The 18,807-nt window shown below is 45.5% G+C and overlaps 2 protein-coding genes across 2 annotated transcripts in view; one reads left to right on the top strand and one right to left on the bottom strand.

Moving 5' to 3' along the window:
* VOPP1 (VOPP1 WW domain binding protein) overlaps positions 1-7,537 on the top strand; it is a 63,879-nt gene extending 56,342 nt beyond the window's left edge. The window contains exons 3-5 of the mRNA XM_030009952.1: positions 817-894; positions 2,952-3,088; positions 7,072-7,537. Coding sequence (XP_029865812.1) covers positions 817-894; positions 2,952-3,088; positions 7,072-7,253 — 397 coding nt within the window. The 3' untranslated portion in view covers positions 7,254-7,537. The remainder of the gene's footprint in view (positions 1-816; positions 895-2,951; positions 3,089-7,071) is intronic.
* Positions 7,538-15,143: 7,606 nt separating this feature from the next.
* LANCL2 (LanC like 2) overlaps positions 15,144-18,807 on the bottom strand; it is a 32,585-nt gene continuing 28,921 nt past the window's right edge. Inside the window, exon 9 of the mRNA XM_030009237.1 lies at positions 15,144-18,345. Within this exon, the coding sequence (XP_029865097.1) occupies positions 18,230-18,345 (116 nt within the window). The 3' untranslated portion in view covers positions 15,144-18,229. The remainder of the gene's footprint in view (positions 18,346-18,807) is intronic.

Raw genomic sequence — 18,807 nt, 5'->3', positions numbered from 1 at the left:
CTATAATACCTTTAAAATGGTTCTATTCCATATGAAATATCAATTTGAAATGTGGGTTTTTTTAGAGGAAAGCCTACTTAAATAATGGGAGTTGTTGGCAGTTGCAGTCCAGTGCAACTTCTGAGAAGCAAAAAACGCCATTAAATTTGCAAATAACAGTACGCTTGAAGTTTTCTCTCCACTCAGTGGTTTCTCTGTTTGGAAGCTGCTCATTTGCAAAGAATGAGTGATCTGGCAGTTTTGACCTTGCAATTCTTGTCTGTTGCAGTGAATAAAACCCCAAATGGCTCATGTTTGAGGTCTGCAGTGTTCATTTACTGTGAAAGAAAACACAGTAATACTGCTTTTCTTTTATAATGTGTCCTTTTATATAGAATTAAACACTGCATTCAGTCTTTTTGAGGTGGCTTGAAAAGAAGTATATAGGAAGGTAGTCTCAATAACATGCAAAAAGTTCCTGAGTAGTGATAGAGCCATGCCACGGATGTGTACATGTGATTGACAACTTTATCCGGCCAAGGGTAGTCTGTTCTTGTTCATAGACCCACAGAATGGTTTGGGTTGGAAGGGACCTTTAAAGATCATCTAGTTCAACTCCCCTGCCATGGGCAGGGACATCTTTCACCAGACCAGATTGCTCAAAGCCCCGTCCAACCTGACCTTGAACACTTCCAGGCGGCTTTGCCTCCCAGACTCATGGCAATGTCAAAAGTAATGCCTCGGGCAGGAGTGCGAACAGCGTCAGGGTTGGGGATCCCGTTTTAATCTGAGTGACAACCACTCCCCTAACGCCTTTTTCTCTTTATTTCTCTGCAGATGTCGCTCCTATGAGGATTGCTGTGGTTCAAGATGCTGTGTAAGAGCTCTCTCTATCCAGCGACTATGGTATTTTTGGTAGGTCAGGGCATTTGGGAATTTTGTTTGTCCTGTTCTTGTCTTGTTTGTAGGACTTAAATCAGGGTATTGCCAGCCCTAGTATTTTAAAGTAAAGTAGGTACAAGTGTGCAGTAATGTATATGTGTACATGTAAATGCAAGGACTTTGGGTTTTTGCTTATAAAATTCTCCCAATGTAGTGAGAAAACACTGAAAAAGGAGGTTACTCATGTCAGGTTGACCTTTCCTGCTTCTGCATCCTGCTGGTCTGTACAGGCAGCGGTCCCACTTTTACCCAAAATTGCTGCATTCCTTATGCCTGTCCCAGCTACTACCAAGCAGCAGCGTTTGTCCATTTTTGTTGGGCACTCAGTTTTAAAAGAGGATTGTATAAGGAGGATTGTGCATTTAGGCAGGGTTTAAGATATTCTTGCCAGCTGAATTGAGGCTTCAATTAAAAAGGAAGAGAAGTACATTTATGACTATGAGGATTTCACTGGAGATGACAGCAAGGGAAAAGCAGGCAGAAAGATTGGAGCTTGTGAAACCAGCAGCTCAGTAATCTGGATAAAGCTTAAACTAATCACTGTTATGTGCATAATGAAAAAATAAGGTAAATTCATTTTGGAGAGGAATTTAAGAAAGCACCTGAATAAAACTTTCTCATTACAGTAGAGAGAAAGTAAAAGCTCTCCAGAAAAATTATTTCAGATGTTTTTATGTAGAATTTGAAGACTGCTTAAAAAAAAGGCTTCAAAATTGAAACAAATAAACAGTGAAAACCAGAAGCCTGATATGTACTATAATACAGAGATTTCCCGAAGCTGACTGTGGGATTTCAGTGTACAATCCTTACTGATATAACTGAAGAGCTCTGCAGCTCAGTCCCTGGGGTGACGTCGTAAATCTCTGTTTTTCTGTTCAGAACAAATCCTTTGCAGGAACACTGCCAAAAGGGAATGTATTAATATTGGCTCAGGGAAACAGGACCTCTTTCTGCTCTCATTTCCACTGTAGAAACAAGAACAGAACTTGACCCTGTGCATGAAATACCTCTTACTGCCATGCAGTGTCACATTCTCCCTCTCGGGCACCTGGGAATGCTCCAGAGGAGATAAGCACGGTGCGTAGGCTTGCCTCTGGCCGACTTCCCTCCCTTCCAGAAGAAAGAGCGCAGTTGTCATTGTCTTCCAGTAAAGGGCCCTGAAATGAGGTGGCTACAGGCAAAAGAACCATTTGAGTTTATGGGAGCTTGCATTAGTCACTAGCATGTCTGATAACTAATCATGGAAACACAGCGAAAGCTACTGTCTGAAGAAAAAAAATCTTCTGACGTGCCCTTGCTGCATGTGCCTGTTTCCACAGCACCAAGACAAGGGAATGATGAGGACAGTTTAGTCAGGTCGGAAAAGGAGCAGAGAGGAGAAGAACTGAAGCAAAATGATGTCCTTTTCCTTGAGAATGTATATCCTGTCTAGGGAGCACAAAGCAAAGGTTGTCATCTTCAGTGCTGAATGCTTCAGTCTTCTGGCTTGAGCTTAAATGCCAGCTGCCGTATTTCCCATGAGAGACAAAATTACAGTGCTGAGTAATTTAAGAACATCTAAGAATCTTCTTTTAAGGGAAACTGCAGAATAGTATTCCTCTTTGTCCCCCACAAACCTCCTGGCCAGCCTCAATGCTGTAAGCGTGAGGCTTGCGTCCAAGATACGCAGTTTGAAACTGTACCGACCTGGAATTTCAGTTCAGCATCCTGGAGGCAAAGGTCAGGTATGAACCTGAACTTTCCAAAAGTTCAAGGGCATTTTAGTTTCAGATTGTGTTTTACATGCCAGAAAACATCGGACAATAGTACTAATGGCTAAAGATGTCCATAATGTATTCGTAAGTGCCCCATGAGTGCTATCTCAAATGACATAGACCTGCTCTCAAGAGACAACCTATTTAAGAAACACCGGTAAAAAGTCGTAGGCTGATGATTGCTAGATGATACTCTTGTTTCTCTCAACAAACAGGCTGGGTTTGAGAGCTGCCTGAATGCGGGTGGGTTTTGACTTCCCTCTTCTTTTTGCCTAGGTTCCTTTTGATGATGGGAGTTTTGTTCTGTTGTGGAGCTGGTTTCTTTATCCGAAGGCGAATGTACCCTCCTCCACTAGTAGAAGAACCTACTTTTAACGTGTCTTACACCAGACAACCAGTCAACACTGCATCAGGTCAGAGACTGCTCATTAAACAAGTTTCACTCATTTCTGATGTTAGCCAAGGCATTTAAAAAGGGTGGGTTTGGGGGTTTTGTTTATTTGGTTTTTGGAAACTGTGGGATTTGGACAAGGGATTGCACTGCACTAAACCATGCAGCCACCTCCTGTGATGAGTGAAATCTTCTGCCTTTCAAACAACATAATTCAGCTGCAGTGTACAGAAGTGGTTTTGAAACCCAGGATGACAGGACTTTCAGTTCCCTTCTGTTGTGGTTCCTCATACCTTTACAGCTGTGTGTCTATGCATGGAAGGAGGCTAGCAAGTTCTCACTTGCAGTGTAGACAAAATGATAGGTATCCAAAATGAACAGTGACATGAAGAAAGAGTTTTAAATACAGTTGGTAACGTCTGGCAGAAGTGAAGGAAAGCCTAACATTTTTCTTCCACGATCTGGCTATTTTGCAAGTCTTCTCTTTTTGATTTGCCTTCCATGCTCTGTGCTACAGTTTTTCTGCAGCAAAGTGGTCCTTCTCCCCTTGTTAGTCTGCTTGCCGTCTCTCTGGTTGGTAATGGCTCTGAGCATCAGGAGGATCTACCTAGTGATGGCTCCTGTGGCAATACTGCTTTCTAAGTTTGTTATTTCTTCCTCTCTGGCTGTTAAATAGTCCCAGTTGGGAGAATCCTGCAAAATAAGACTCACCTGTAAGCAGAAGATGTTTGTGCCTTATGGGACCATTTTGAATCCAGCTGTCTCTAGTTGGAAGACCTTCTACAGTGCTGAGATTTTATCTGAGTGCACACTCTGGTGCTTGCTTTCTCCCTGCCTCAGCAAGGCCAAACTGAGACATTTTTAACCACTGTCCAGATTGCATAAGCCAGTGGTCATTTGTGCCAGTGACAGTACACACACATGCAGGCATGCTTGGTACACTGACACTTTTCCTCCCAGGCTGTCATTTTATTGCATGTTGTATAAGAGAGAGCTCAAGCCAGAGGATAATTATCTTTTCTGACAACTTTTTTTGGAATTGGCTATTTGGTTTTGTTTCATGCTGGGTTGGAAGCGGAAATACAACAGAATATTTGTAATGAGAAGGAGGATCTCTGAAAATATGGTGCCTCAAATCTCTCTATCAAAAATTGTCTTCTGAACCATTACATCTCTGTGTAATACTGTGGCTGCATCAAGACACAGCCTCCTTAGAAAAGTGTCCTAAACCTCTTCTCGCTAGCTGTGATTACGAGCATTGTGCAGAGTTGCAGCATTTGGGCTCTCCCTGCTGTCATGCCAGCTATTGCACACCCACATACCTTGTGCAGACTTTGGAAATACTCTTCCTTGTATCCTTAAGCATGTACTCATAGACATGTCTCCCTGCACCCCCCCCCCCCCCCTGCCAATCTCTCACAGGTCTAAATGGATAAAAAGATGTTACAGATACAAACTGACACTTTATTCACCCTCTTTTTGTTTAAATCCTAAGAGGGTTTTTTTAGGGCTTCTATTCTGCATCTGTTTTTCTGCTTGACTGAACAAGCATTTCCACTGAGAGTATTTATTTTTCAACAGTGGATGGTTGGGGGGGGAGCCAAACTAACTAAACTAATATTTTTAAGCCTGAAAAATAACCTCAAGATTATGTGAACAGGGAGCGTCTTTGGCTCGATTGGTAAATACCAGATTTAATTTTAGAGCACGGTTTTATTTTTTCATGACACTTCATGGAACACAAGTTGTGGGTAAATACAAAATAAGCACAAGCCCCTTGACGACCTGCTTATGCCACCTGCTTCCAGACTGTTATTACTGTTACTTAAAAGCTTTGGGCTCTGAGCTAACCCCACCAATTTTTTACTTTTTTTTTTTTACTTTTTATACTATTCTAGGAATACTCAACAGCAAAAGCAATGGGAATTAGTAGTCAACCAAGTTCTCATTTTACACTAGCTCCTCTTCCAGATTTGGTAGCAGTAGCCAGTTCACTGTTGAGGTGGATCCCTTGAAACGCAGCTCCTTGCCCATCTCCCTCCTTCCCTGCAGAGATAACAGCAGCATATTCTGCCATCCCAGCAGCAGCCTGGAAGTGGGAGTGCTTTTTCTGTGGGCCTGACTGGGAAAACGGATTGAACACCTCACCTACAAGCAGCAGTTTGCAGGCCTGGTGGTATCTTTCACTTCAGCCCTGGCCTACATAGCCCCAGACTGGCAGTTCAGGTGCTAGAAAAGGTCAGGTCCCTTTGAAGACACTTGTCAGATCAGCTCAGTAAGTATTTGTTAAGGAGGTTGACATTCAGATGTTGTTTTCTGCTGGGTTCAATGAACTGAAAAAATATCTCAAAAGATTGGTGTCCACACTCCCCCCCCAATTCAATAATAGTACACAGAAGTTTTAATGAAAACAGTTATTTTCCTACAGAGCAAGCTGCAGTGAGCTACCTCAACCTCTCCCATGTCCCCATGCAGATGGAAACTGCAGAAATGCAGAGCTGGGCAGGATTTAACTTTAAAACAAAAATGCTTAAGAAAAAGGCTGCAGAAGAAGGTATTAGCCCAAACGTTGGAGAGGTGGGACTCAGCTCCTGTTCCCAGCCTGGCTCTCCTGCAGCCTGTGCTGATGCTATAGATGGAAGCAGAACAACGGCTTCTTGTCGCCACGGCAAAGGAAGAGAGGCTGTGGAGCAGCCCTCTTTGCTTAGACAGGCAAGAGGAAAAATTACTGTGGTGGTGTGTTAAAAATTATTGTGTTAAGAAGGAAATAGCTGCGTTCCCCATCTGCTTTCCATCCTTTTTGCTCCCGAGTGTTCAAACAAAGCTCCCTAGGCAGACACCCCAGGCTCTGGGACAGTTTACATCCCCGTGCCTTTTGGCTCGGCCCATCTGATTTAATATTGTAAGGACATGTTTTTGGGTTCAGTATGTAGCTGCTTCCTGAATGCTTGAAGTACTAAAGGATGCTTAAAGCTTTCAAGAAGCCTGTATTCCTTCTGTGGCAATACTGAGTCCTAGTGTCACTAAGTCACAGAAGGAATGATTGAGGGGAAAAACACTGTGACGACTGTGTCATTAGAGGAAAAACAGACCAGCACCAAAACAAGAAAACCTGTTGCTCAGCCATGAATTTTTTTTTTTTTTTCAGTCCAGCTTTATTTAAATAGACAGAGAGAAAGAGAAGAAAACTAATTTACATCTTGAGATAAAGACAGTCTGTGACTTTAATTGCTGGAACTGCATTAAGTTGTCTTCCACCACCCGCTGTGTATCTGAGGAGGGTTACACGCCACCTTTGTTATTCCTCATGGCAGCAGTCTCTGTTAGTCCTCATGTGTCACAGCTAAGGAATTTTGCATTTGATCATACATTTCCTTTCTTTGTCCCTGCAGGCTCCAACATAATTTCCTAAATTTAATCTGTGCAAAGCAATCTTGTCCCATTGTGTTAGCCAGCCATAATTGGCTGCAACTTGGGTTTTTGCTTCATACATGTTTACTCCTTAGCTGTATTATGCCTAGAAGGGAAATTATCTATTTGAGATGCACTCTGGCTTACAGGCAGATCCAGTACACCACAAAATAATGTGAAGTCCTTTCGTAAGGCTTGACACCTGAGTCAGGGCTGCAGTGGAAACCCCTTTGTCCATCTGGGATCCCATGCCACTCCTCTCTGCAGGCACAGCAGCTTTTCTGTCCAGGGAACTGAGCAGGGCTTGCTGTTTTCCCCTTCAAATGGTAGTCGCTTGGGGCAGTGGTGCCCTTTGTTTCACTAAATGATTTCCATTGCATGCAAAGTTGAAACTTTTTGGTGAAATCTCAAGAAGTGAATGTAGTCCTGCAAGCCTGCGTTTTCTTTGGGATGGGAGAAAGGTGGCTCCTTGTCTTTGCTCTGATGAACACTTTGAGAAAACTTGTCTGAGTGAGCAGAGCACAGGCCCTGGAAGAGCATGACCTGATGCCGCTGCCGTTGTTGATGTCTTTTCTGTCCTTTTCTTTCTTTCAGGGTCACAACAATCTGGAGTGCCGTATTACACAGACCCAGGTGGACCTGTGATGAATCCCATGGCTATGGCTTTCCACGTCCAGCCCAATTCCCCGCAAGGAAACCCAGTTTACCCACCCCCACCCTCCTACTGCAACACACCACCTCCCCCTTACGAGCAGGTGGTGAAATCCTCCACGTGAGGACTCTCTGGCTTTCTGACCTGACTGTGTGAGAAGAAGGTGCCATTGCAAAATGACCGAGATGGAGGGCAGCCGCCCTTTTGAACACTTGCTAGTTCTCCAAGTCCTCTCTCCCTCCCTTCCCTGCACCTTTCCTCATTAAAGTTACTTGCAAAGGGGTAATTTTTAAAATTCTTTTCTTTTTTTTTTTTTTTTTTTAGTAGAAGTGGATTTTTTTCTTTGTCTTCATAATGACAGAAGTTGTCTTTGTAATGCTTTTAATGGAAACCTATATTTAAAACCTGTATGTCTTTCTCTTTATTTATTGTTCGTTTCAATCATGGGTTTAATTGAGTTGTGGCAGGCTACTCATAGCGGTTCTTTATGCAACCCCAGAGTGATGTGCACTCTCCTAAGACCCCATAGCAGAAATGCCCTCATCTACGGGAAACGACAGAGAAAGAGGGTAGAAGTAGAAGAGGTAGGGCAATGCTTTTACCAGAAATGGAGACCACCATCTTTTTCTTTTATGATTTTCTTGTACAATTTGGTTCTGATCCACAACAGAAAGATGCTGTGATAGAAGTCTCTGTGAGTGGAGCACCAGTGTTGGTCGAGTCATGGTAGGGGCTTTGCCAAGCGCCCTAGAAAAGAGGGAGTCATTACTTTAAATGATGCGTCTAAAAGCTGATTTTAGCTTTTAAGACCAGGATTTTTAAAAGACCAGGATTTGAGTATTTCTTGGCCAGCACCTGGGCTCTGCCTGTGTGATTGGCATCCTGGCCCCCCTTGTTTTGCCAGCAGTAAGACTGTATGAAACAGCTGATGACCTAAATGTTGTTAGTGAAAGGGAGGTGTTATAACTTCAGAGCTACTTGTGCTTCTGCCTCTTGACAGAACGGTTAGAAACACTGAAATATGTAGGTAACTTTTCTTCCCTAAATTGGAAAATAATTACAGTGAGAAGGAATGGGAGCATGTTTCCAGGCTTGCTCCCCTTTACATTGATGGGAGTTTTGTCCCTGAGAAATAGTAGCTTTCATTATGGTCTTACTGCTGCCACAAAGAGTACCAAGTAGAGCTGTCATCTCCAGGTGACAGATCTGTAAAACTGCTCTCCTCTCTAGGTCAGGCAAATAAATAACTTTTTGGGACCGGTGTTTAAGAGCAGTTCCTTGACCTGATGCACAGGTGGTTTGGCTTTCAGTGACTCTTAGCTCTTCATGTGTTTTGCTGTGAGCAGCCCCAGGATTCCCAATTCACCATCTCATGCTTGTGTCTGACTCTCTGAGTGACCACCGTCAACACCTTCAAATAAACACAGAGCCCCTTTACCTCTGAGGGCACTCACACCCATCTATGTCTAGCAAAAATGTGAAGCTACTCTGAGACATGACTACGTATTAATGGGACTTTCTCCCTTCATGCATATTCAGAGCTGTGTCACTAGCAAGCGACAAAAAGAAGATGCTATTGCCTTCTACTGCTGAAGGACCTGCAGAAACAGCGTAGCTGAGGGTTAGGAGTCCGATATGGTCCTTTGGGTACCAGGTGAATGCTTACTCACTGCCAATAGACCGACTGCTCCTGTGTCACTCCAGCCAGGACACAGAGGTCACCGAGGTGGTTTGGAGTAATCCGAAGACCTGTGGTGCACAGGGAGCCAAAGCTTTATTGTGCAGTTAATGCATGCCAGTGGCTTGTGAGAACTTGTTCCTAGGCAGCAAGCTGGATTTGCAGAACTGTCAGAAAAGACCATCCCTTTTATTATGAACGAGTCTCTTAACAGAAAAACCACTAAGGGTCACTGGTTCTAAAAGCTGCTGGTGCAGTTAGTAGTCATCTGGAGCACAGCTAGCTTTTGAGGAACTCATTCCTGCAGATCTGACTTGGGTGAAATTGTAACTAAGGCTTTCCCTTACTGTGCATCATAATAAGGGACAAAGCAAAGTAATTCTGTGTGTGTGGTGGACACTTAAGATAACAAAAAAGTATGTTTTGTGTATGATTACTAGGTCCATCTGCACACCACAACTGTATATATTTTCTAAATTAGTGTGCACTTGAAGTGTAAAGCTGCATATGTCACTGAATATGGTTGTGTATACATGACAAAAATTTTTTAAAAGCAGATCCAACCTTTCTTTTTCTGTCAATCGAAATGACAACAGACCTCATGTTAGTAGATAGGTGTTAAGTCCTTTTATATTATGAAATGTGCCTGTGACAGCTGTCATTTTCTTGGACACATTGAATAGAAGCCTTTTATAGTGAATTCTTATGCTGTACATTGAAATTCAACTTCTGGTGAAGTTTTCCTGAAGTCTGGCTGGTTTATTTGCTAGTGTTGATGGATGACACTACCTCTTACAACACATACACTCCTCTGCTAGCAAACTTGCTTGGTCTTCTCTTGAAAACAAACATAGCACCTGTGTGGGCATCCATGTGAATTACTTGCAGACTGTTTACATGCCTTTCCTCTCATTGCCTTGCTTTTGGAAGTTTTTAGGTTTTCTTTTATTTTTTCCCTTTTTTTCCCTCTTAGTTTAAGGAAAAGAAGTGGGGAAAAAGAAGGGAGAAAAGAGGGGAGTGTACATTGCACGTTTTGCAAGCCTGGGTTGGTGGGTTGGAGGATGGATGGAGCAGAAGTAGGTCTTCTTACAGTCTCAGGGGCTTCTACTGCTCGTAAAACTTGTGCAGGCTTTCTTTTGAAATGCATTTTATTAAAGTAAGATTGGATGTTGCTGTACCTCTAGCCCTCTTCGTTGTTCTTTCCTGAGCTGTGGTGTTAAAGTTCTGTATATTACCAAGTAGAGTTAAGAGTGTGACCTCTTGTGTGCAGAGGAGGAAAGAAGGCAGGGCTAGTGCCACTGAGATTTGTACTCGACAACGCTTTAGCAAACCAGATGTTGAAACACAGGCTACAGGTGCACCATTGGAAAGGACAGGATTACTTCTCACCAGCGGGCAGTGATGACAGGTCGGGGGTGCAGTCCCACAGGTGAAGGAAACCATCATCTTCCAACAGGATTTTACTGAGCAGTAGTGATGCCCTAGGAGTTGCCAGCTGCTGCAGCTGTGCTAATGTCAACTTCCCCGTGGTGTGTTGATTCTTTATCCATTGGGATTCCTGGGCTGGATCCTCTGGGTGCTGCTACTGTGTCCTCTCTCTAACACAACAGATTTTGGTGCCTCACTGGTGAGGCAGGGTGGTGTTTGACTGCAAAATAAGGTTGGTGCTGGTGGCTGGGATCCCTGGGGATGTGTGGGGCACTCCCCTGCCCCTTCCCAGGGGCACCAGACCAGGGTACAGGGCTGACTCCCCACCTGCCTTTGAGATCTCACCATCTACATTTGATGGCGCTTTAATGTGTTGTGGGGATCAGTCTCCTGGTTCTTGCAGAGGGGGTTTTGTTTGATATGGGGGTTTAAATGCCTTGAACAGGGCTTGGGCAAAATGGAGATGCTTAAGCCGAGCCAGCAACGTAAACGATACCCCCTTGAAGTCCTTTCTTCAGTTGTGTGTCCCCAGAACGTGCCTGATGTACCTGTGATCGGGAGGAACATGCGCAGGAGGAACGTGCTCGAGGTCTCTGCTGCTGTGACCCTGGCAGAAATGGGAGCAAGAAGGGGGGCAGTCCCTTTCTGCCACAGTGAAATCTCCAACTATGCCGCTTTGAGAGAAAAGGCACTACCAGGGACTCTCGGTACGCCTTGCCCGTAGCTCTGGTGTGGCCTTCGTACGTCCAAGGCTTGTGCAACAAACCCAGGCTGCGCTGTGGGATGGGGTGGGAACCTGCCCTTTCTGTGGCTGGGCAGTTGGCTTTCAGCCAGAGGTTTCACTGTCTTAATGAAGAACAGCAAAGGTTATGGATGACTGGATGTGCTCTGCTCTCTTTCCTCCTTGGGGATCATGCAGGGAGGGAATGAGCAGAGGTCTTTATAGACTTGTAAGGACCCTGTGATCCTTGTGTGCAGCTTGTGCCTCCAGGTATGCTGTCATGAAATTTGTCTCTGAAGGGCTATGACGGTGGTATTGCTGAGACTCTGTAGCTCTCAACAGGGAGTCGGCCAGCTCCTCATGAAGCAAACCTTCCTGACCTCGGGTGTTTTCAGGGCCACGGACCCGGCCATGTTTCTGAGCAGGTTCTAGCTGCTAGTTCTTCTTCCACCATCGCTGCTGAGACAGAAAAGCCCCATTTACTTCCCTTCCTATCAGCTGGCAGGGGTTTCTCACCTGTAGGTAGCTCTGTGTGACCAACACACCATCCACCCTGCCTCCTGATGAGCTCTTCAGCTAGCAGTGCCCTACCTCTGTCCCACCAGCCCTGTGTCTCCCAGGCCAGAGTGGTGCAGGGTGTGCGCTCTGCTTTCCAGGTGGAGGGAATAGTGTATTTCTCGAGTGTTTTTCAAGTCATTACTTGGCTACAGATACCAGAACACCTTGAGACTTGTTTTGGATTATGTTAAATCGATTGGCTGCCTGATGAGTGCTAAGGGTAAATGCTTGGGACAGATGTATCCTGACTCCTCCAGACCTTAGAAATGCACTTCTTTGGTGGAACAGACCTTCTTAAATCTTGGTTTAGGGGCAAGCTGAGGGGGAGGAGGGTGGGTAGGTACTGCCTGCCTCCCCTTGCCGCTGGCATGCACATGAACTACTCTGCCACCGGCTGCAGCCACGAAACCCCAGCAGCAGGGGATAGATGCAGGCAGTGCCAGGCAGCTGGTCATGAGCTGCTGGTCAAATGCATTGCAGGCTGGGAGGTGCGTAAATGTTCAACTTGATGGGTTTTGGCAGAAAATCAATCCCAGCCCCTGAACGGCTGTCCTCAACTCCTGCAGACCTGTCTTGCGTGGCAGCAGTGGAGGGCTGGCAGGGCTGCTGGTGCAGAGACTGCTGGTGGTCTGGGGTGGGTGCTGCTCGGGGGAGTTTTTTGGTTGGGGGGGGGGGGATGTGGGTGACCTGGTGGGTGGCAGATGGGTGGGTGTGACCCAGCACCAACAGAAGGACAGAAATGATCCAGCTTCCATCAGTAAAAAGGCATGAAGTGGCACAGCCTGAAAACTTGCTGGTTGGCATCCTGCATGATGCTTTATGTCTGTGGGCAGCTCCAGGGGTTTATGCAGACCTTGGTTATCAGCCTGGGTTTGTTGGTAGGTTGCTGTGGTTTGAGAGGGGAGGAGACGAAGAATATGCTTGTAATACCATCTTCTTCTAACTAGCTACTGTCAGGAGTAAGCAGGGGTGCAGAGTCACTCCGTGATCATGGGACCGGCCTCACAGATACTCTGTGTCCTGCCTATCGCAGGAGACTTTGGGAATTACTTTCCTTCAGCTTTTGGTTCCTCCCTCCCCCGCCTTGTATGCTCCACATATCTCCTTTCAGCCCTGCAGCAGGAGCATGAGATCTTATTCAAGATGATCAGAAGAAAAGCAGCAATGGGGATTGCTTTCTGTCCTTCAGCAGGGCTGTAAAGCCTCTTTGAGCAGTCAGGCCAAAGCTCACCCTTCAGTCACTGGTGACACAGCTCTAAGTTCCTCAGGCTCACACTGAAGGCAAGGGCTGGCTGTTGCCAGAGCATCTCCTGGGCTCAGGAGATGCTTTTTTTTTTTTTTTTCCGAGGAAAGTAAGTTTTCTTCCCATAAAGCGCCTTGCTGCCTTAGGTCCTATTGAGGGAAGAGTCTGTATTAATGGATGAATTAAGTTCATGGCAGTCTGAGGGTTCATAAAGTTTTGCTGCTGCTTCTTCAGCCTTCCAGCAAATATGTAGCACTCGCTGTCAGGCCCAGGGCAGCTGAAACACCTCTGCCAAGGTGTAGGCAAGAGAGCCTGTCAGGGCAGGGCTGTTGGGCTGAAGCTGCTAAAGTAGCACAATCATCTTATTTGTGGATTTTTGTTCTTGATTCTCCCCTCCACCTCCTTCTCCCTGGTGTGACCAGGTACCCCATGGCTCATAGGAGAGGGGCAAATGTCACCTGCAATATCCTGCAGCACCTTCCATGCCTCTCTGTAATTAGCAGGCTGACTCATCAGTTGTGCTGCAAATAGGACCTGGCCTGACAAGGAGGGTACCAACCCTGCCATTTCTGTTTGGGGCTGCCTTGCAGCTGCTCCTGTGTTTCATTATCACTTTGAGAAAAGATAATGCAGCAACAACCTTTTTTGTTTTGTGGGTGGGTTTTTTTTTTTTTCCTTTTATTCTGAGCCCTGTGACAGCTTACATTGGTGTGAAAACAAACAGCTGGGACTACATTTTTCCAGCAAGCTCTTCAGACTGTGTGGTACACAAAAGCACAAAGGAGGTATTGCTCTTTATTCCCTACTTAAAACAAAACACAAAACCCCAGATGGGTTAGTTTTATATGTATATACCCAAGGTGGCACTTTTTGGCACACAGGTCAGTCAAGAAGATAAAACACCTTGTCAGATAGCGGAGCCTTACTTTTTTTTTTTTCTTTTTCTGGTCTATCTAATACATCACTGCTAATTCAGTGGGTGAGAGAAATGGGCCAGGATGTCTTTGCAGGCCCTGTGGCTTTGGAAGCCCTCCCCTCTGCTGCCCCGGCACTGGGGCTTCAAGCTGTCTTACAGCTCAAACTGATTTTACAGTTGTTTGTACTCTTTGATAGGGAAACTACTACAGACACACCATGCAGGGGAAGATCTGGCATAAGGCAGTTTCTACAAAGCAACTGCTAGATAATGATGCTGTTGAAGAGGAGAGGTGCAGCTGGCAGCCACCGTCCCAAGCTGCCAGGTCCTGCAAGGTGAAGGGGACAGCAGGGAAAGCAGAGGGAACAGTGACAAGTTAAGCAGCCCTCTGACCCCAGGGGCTGGAGATGGAGGTAGCTCCTTAGCTGCATGTGTTATTTTGGTTTTATGCAGTGAGAAAGTCACAAGGATAGGTGTATCTGTCTACGTCTCTCTATATTTATCGCCTGCTGCCTAACTCTAGCTTATCTAACAGCTACAGCTGGATTTACAGCAGCCCACTTGTAGCTGTTGAAGAGAAGCAGTGGCTGAAGACAGGTCACTACTGCTTCCTGCATGCAAATCACGGCTGCTCGGCCGTGCAGAGACAGGGTTCCTGTGTGTCAACGTGAAACCAATGAAAACGAATGGGGGAAAAAGTGAACAATTTCACCAGGAAAAAGACTGTTGCATCAACACACCCTGGTGAGACAGGGCTCAGGCAGCACACTGCTGCCTAGCTATTACCCGACACGCAGCACACATGCTTCTTCCCAGCCCTCTATCCTACCCTATTTTGACATTACAGAGAACTGTTGTGCTAAAAAAAAAGCCCTAGTGCATTTATCTAGCTACAGCTGAATTTGCAGAGATTATCTCCAATTCCCTACCTACAGACCAGAAATAATGCTATTAATTCAAAAAAGCAGCAGTTGCTCTCTGTGGCAAAGAGGGCCACGAGTGACACACGGGGCTTTGTGAAACAGAAATATACTTGAAGTTTCCTTCTGTTAAAGCTGAGCTAGAGAAAAACATCAAGCTTTCTCAAAGCTGGAAAACAGATGTTAGCTGGACAGAGAGATTTCATACATGTGTTCTTAAAAACCAGCTAGTCACGAGTCAGGCTGTAGCTGCAAACTGTCCAACAGGACCTATGTGACCAGAAAGGAAAGCAACACTTTGCACTAAGCAATGCACACTAAAAGCACCTGGGAGAAGCAGCAGTAAAGAGGCCTGCAACACTAATAAAAGGTGAAGGTTAAAAAAAAAAAAAAAAAAAAGGGTGGCAATTTGCCCACTCTCTGGCATGTGTTTCATCCTGCAGGACTGTAAGATTGGGAAGCGGTTCAGCAGTAAGATCAGTGGGACAGCTATCGCCACCGTGCTGGAGGGAAGGCAGGAGTACAACAGGAAAAAAAAGAATCACACAAATTACCACCACATAGCTTGATCTTTACTAATAAAGCCAAAGAACAAAACATCAGCATTTTTTTCCTCTTTTTCTGCCCAAAGAGCATCTCCATTTTTAACACTACTGCTTTTTGCAACAGATGGACGATTATACACGGACAAAGCAAACAAGGGAATATTGAGACTTTTTCCACATTTTTAGTTTGATGTGATTTCTGAAAACAATGCCTTGGTGAAATAAATTTTTTCACCTTCACACAATATCCTTTCTTAATGGGCCACCTAGATATCACAATGCTGTGACAAACAGAAAGGAGGAGCCACGGGGAAAGTCACATCAGGAAGACGAGGCAGACGCACTGTCAGACGCTTCCCAACTTGATACGTTTCCAGTCTTGCTCAATTCCAAGAGGACTCTGCAGAGAAAGACAGTGCCAAGCCCCACCGCAGCAGAAGGCTGGCTACAGTACAGAAAGAGCTGGTAGCTGACTTGCTCATTATTTCGACGGGTGCACTCAAGCATCTTGGAGATCTGCTCAGTATTAGGCTGTTCTAAATGTATATATACCTATATATTTTTTAAACTAGGAAACTTTAATTACCCTTGGGCTCCAGCCAGCCAAAATCACCTCCCACATGTGCCAGTCCAAGCTCAGCAGCGAAGGCAGCATATATATATATAATCACTGAATGAAAAAACCTGCCTGTTGACCCCCTAGTTAAGCAGTCAGTACAACACATGCTTGGGATTTGCCAGGAAGGCCGGTGGCTTCTGTTGTGTGTTTGCAGGCAGTTCCTGCAAACCTGGCAAGCCTTTTCCCGCTTAACCCACCCCACATGCTCTGCAGTCACTGCCAAGGGGCAGGAAAAAAGGGGTAGGGGTGATGTGAAACAGGATCAGAGCTGCCATCTAACTCCTTAGAATTTCTGTGAGACTTCACCGTGGGCAAGTTTCCTCCCTGGCTTATCTATGGGCAGGATCAGTGATCCACAGGCCGAAGAAAGAAAAACAAAGTTAGACCTTAGCACGGTTGCCGCGGAGGAACATCTCATTTGAGATGGCCTCTACTGGTGCACTCTGTGCATTGCCTCCCGTAATCAGCTCTCCCTGTTCCTCACTGATCCCTCCGCTTTCTGCTGCTCTGCTCCGGTTTGCTTCACCCCAGCTGCTTGCCATACAGCATCCCTCACTCCCACTGCCTTTCAGCATTTTCCCTCATCCCTGGCTGTACAGATGCATCTGGGTTTGGTGCCCCCCCCCGCCACCTCATCTTCTGCCCTTTGCCAGAGGGGTGGAAAAGTCTCTCCTCCTGCTCCTGTGTTTTAGTCATACCTGACTATCCAGCAGAGGAGCTACACTGAGACATTAAAGCTGTCCCTGCACTGGCACTGCTGCTGTTGGCCAGCAGAACCAAATGTGGAGACTATTAACATCCCAATGGATATGGCAACAGACACTGTGAAGTTCAAGGAAGTCACCTGCTACCATTCAGATATTCATGCAGGAGCCACACTGCATCTCCAAGCCTGACCGCAAACACTGGCGCTCAGCAGATAGCCCACAGGTCATGTATATCCCAATGCATGCCTGAAAGGTCAAACTCACTGCCATCTGTCACACTCGCACCTGACAGAAGATACCAACTAAAATAAGCACCTGGAATGACAGAGCACAGGGAGACCTGGGGGAAGGATGACAACAGAGCTTGAATGAGTTAGAGTGTGCTACACCTACTTACCTTTTTCAAGCAGTAAGCATACTTACTATCTGGAACACATAAGCCTGCTGTAAGTGTACTCAGAGTATGTCCCAGTTCTCCCAAACCGAGAGCCTGATACTCAGGAGCACCTGGAGGCAGGTCTAGTATTTCACAACCCCACCACACTACAAGGGGAAGCAAAGCACTAGCAGCACAGTTAAAACTAAGGGCAAAGGGCTTTTTCTGTTTGGATTTTAAGATGAAATAAACTTCAATTACAGCCTCGAGCAACAGTTTCATATTGCTCATTAATCTTCTGCAGCCTCCACAAGCAGCTGGTATTTATCGCTCCTGCCATACTACATGGGCTAAATGTGGCGAGGCTGGGAGAGGGACGGAAGAGCCCAGAACAAATCACCACCTTGGTTCGGAAGCAACAGTCATCCTGAGTTACCAGCATGAGAAACTGCCCCGATGCCCTCCCTTACTCATTTGTATACTAGGATGCTGCAGGACAGGCTTATTACAAATCCACACACAAGAGAGGAGAAGCACAGTTACGCTGTCCCTGCTCTGCTGTTGGTGGCAGTGGGAGGTTAGTACGGGTGACTCCACCTGCAGTTTAAGCTCATGCCATGGGATGGGCCTTTGCAGAGGCGGGGACAAGCATCTCCACCCTGCTGCAAGTGCCTAACACACTAACCAGGTGCAGGTACCAAAGGGAGCCACTCTCAGGCTTTCAAAAAAACCTCCCACAACAGCAGCAAAAGATAAATCAGGTCCCTTCCAACCTGCTAAGTTTCTGAAAACAGAGATGGCCTCATACCTCTTCATCAAAAAAGGCTGATCTCCATCATCTTAGCTTCTAGAGACTGTGGAGAAAAATGCAGAAAAATACGAACATAAAAACGTTTTTCATCTCTTTTTAAAGTTACCAGCTCACCAGTGAAGCTGGGCACTGTCCTGCAGCTAACTCTCTGGCATAAGGTGGAACGCTCTGGGTAACCACGCTGCAGAAAGCAACACTGCTGTTGTGAGTCATGCACAAAGGTACAGGACAGAGATTCACACAAAGACCAGCTTTTTGCTAACAACAAAAGACTTGAATCAACACACAACACCAATAAACATGCAGAGCATGTCAAAGACCTGAAAAAGACAAATACAACGGAAGAGAGAAAGTTCAAAACTTGACTTCTTTTGTCCTACGTCTGAAGGTGTCACTTTAACAGAACTTAAATGTGGCTTCTCCCGTTCATGCTCTAATGACTTCATGGTCCTTTGGGGTGGGGGGGGTGCGAGAAAATGGGTTTATCCATCCGTCGGTTCAGGGTCGAGTTGGTTCAGTATCAGAGGCACTAAACAGTCTCATCTCTTTTGGCATCAGTTTCCCTTCAAAATGATCTTTTAGCTGTCCTGTTCCACTTTGTTTTCCCTCCTTTGAGGTCCAAGTTCAAACGCTGGAAACTGGGAAGTCTCTGGTACTGAAATATCTGAGAGGAAGTGAATAGCTCCAGCCATACCTAAAACATAACGAGAAAGAGATCTTTGTGCATCTTTGACATTAAAATAGCACAGTTGACAGCAAAGGCAACAGCACCTGTTCGAACACCGCCTCACTAGGTCTTTTTTTGAACAGGGGAACTTAGGGCCTATAGAAAGGCAAGTTCATCTGTACTTTGCCCAGGAAACCAAGTATCACTTGAAAAGATCAAAGGCAAGAACCAAGATCTCTCTGCTACCATCTTTTCAGATGCACAACCTCAATGCTACTTCAATTAAGAAAAAGTAAATCCCAATTTGGACTGTCCCTCAGAATTTGAGCAACTCTTGCTCATCATTTCATTGGTTAAAAAACAAAGGCAAAACTTTATTATACTTGTGATGTACAGATTCATTTTTTCACTATTCATAAAGAGATCATGCAGAGCCTGAAGTACTAACACCAGCATCACCTAATAAAACTCTTAGTGTGACAGACAACA

Source organism: Aquila chrysaetos, chromosome 3, assembly GCF_900496995.4.
Source record: "Aquila chrysaetos chrysaetos chromosome 3, bAquChr1.4, whole genome shotgun sequence".
Classification (NCBI taxonomy): Eukaryota; Metazoa; Chordata; class Aves; order Accipitriformes; family Accipitridae; genus Aquila; species Aquila chrysaetos.
The sequence above is the reverse complement of the archived record's forward strand: the minus strand, read 5'-3'. Positions and strand labels throughout refer to the sequence as shown.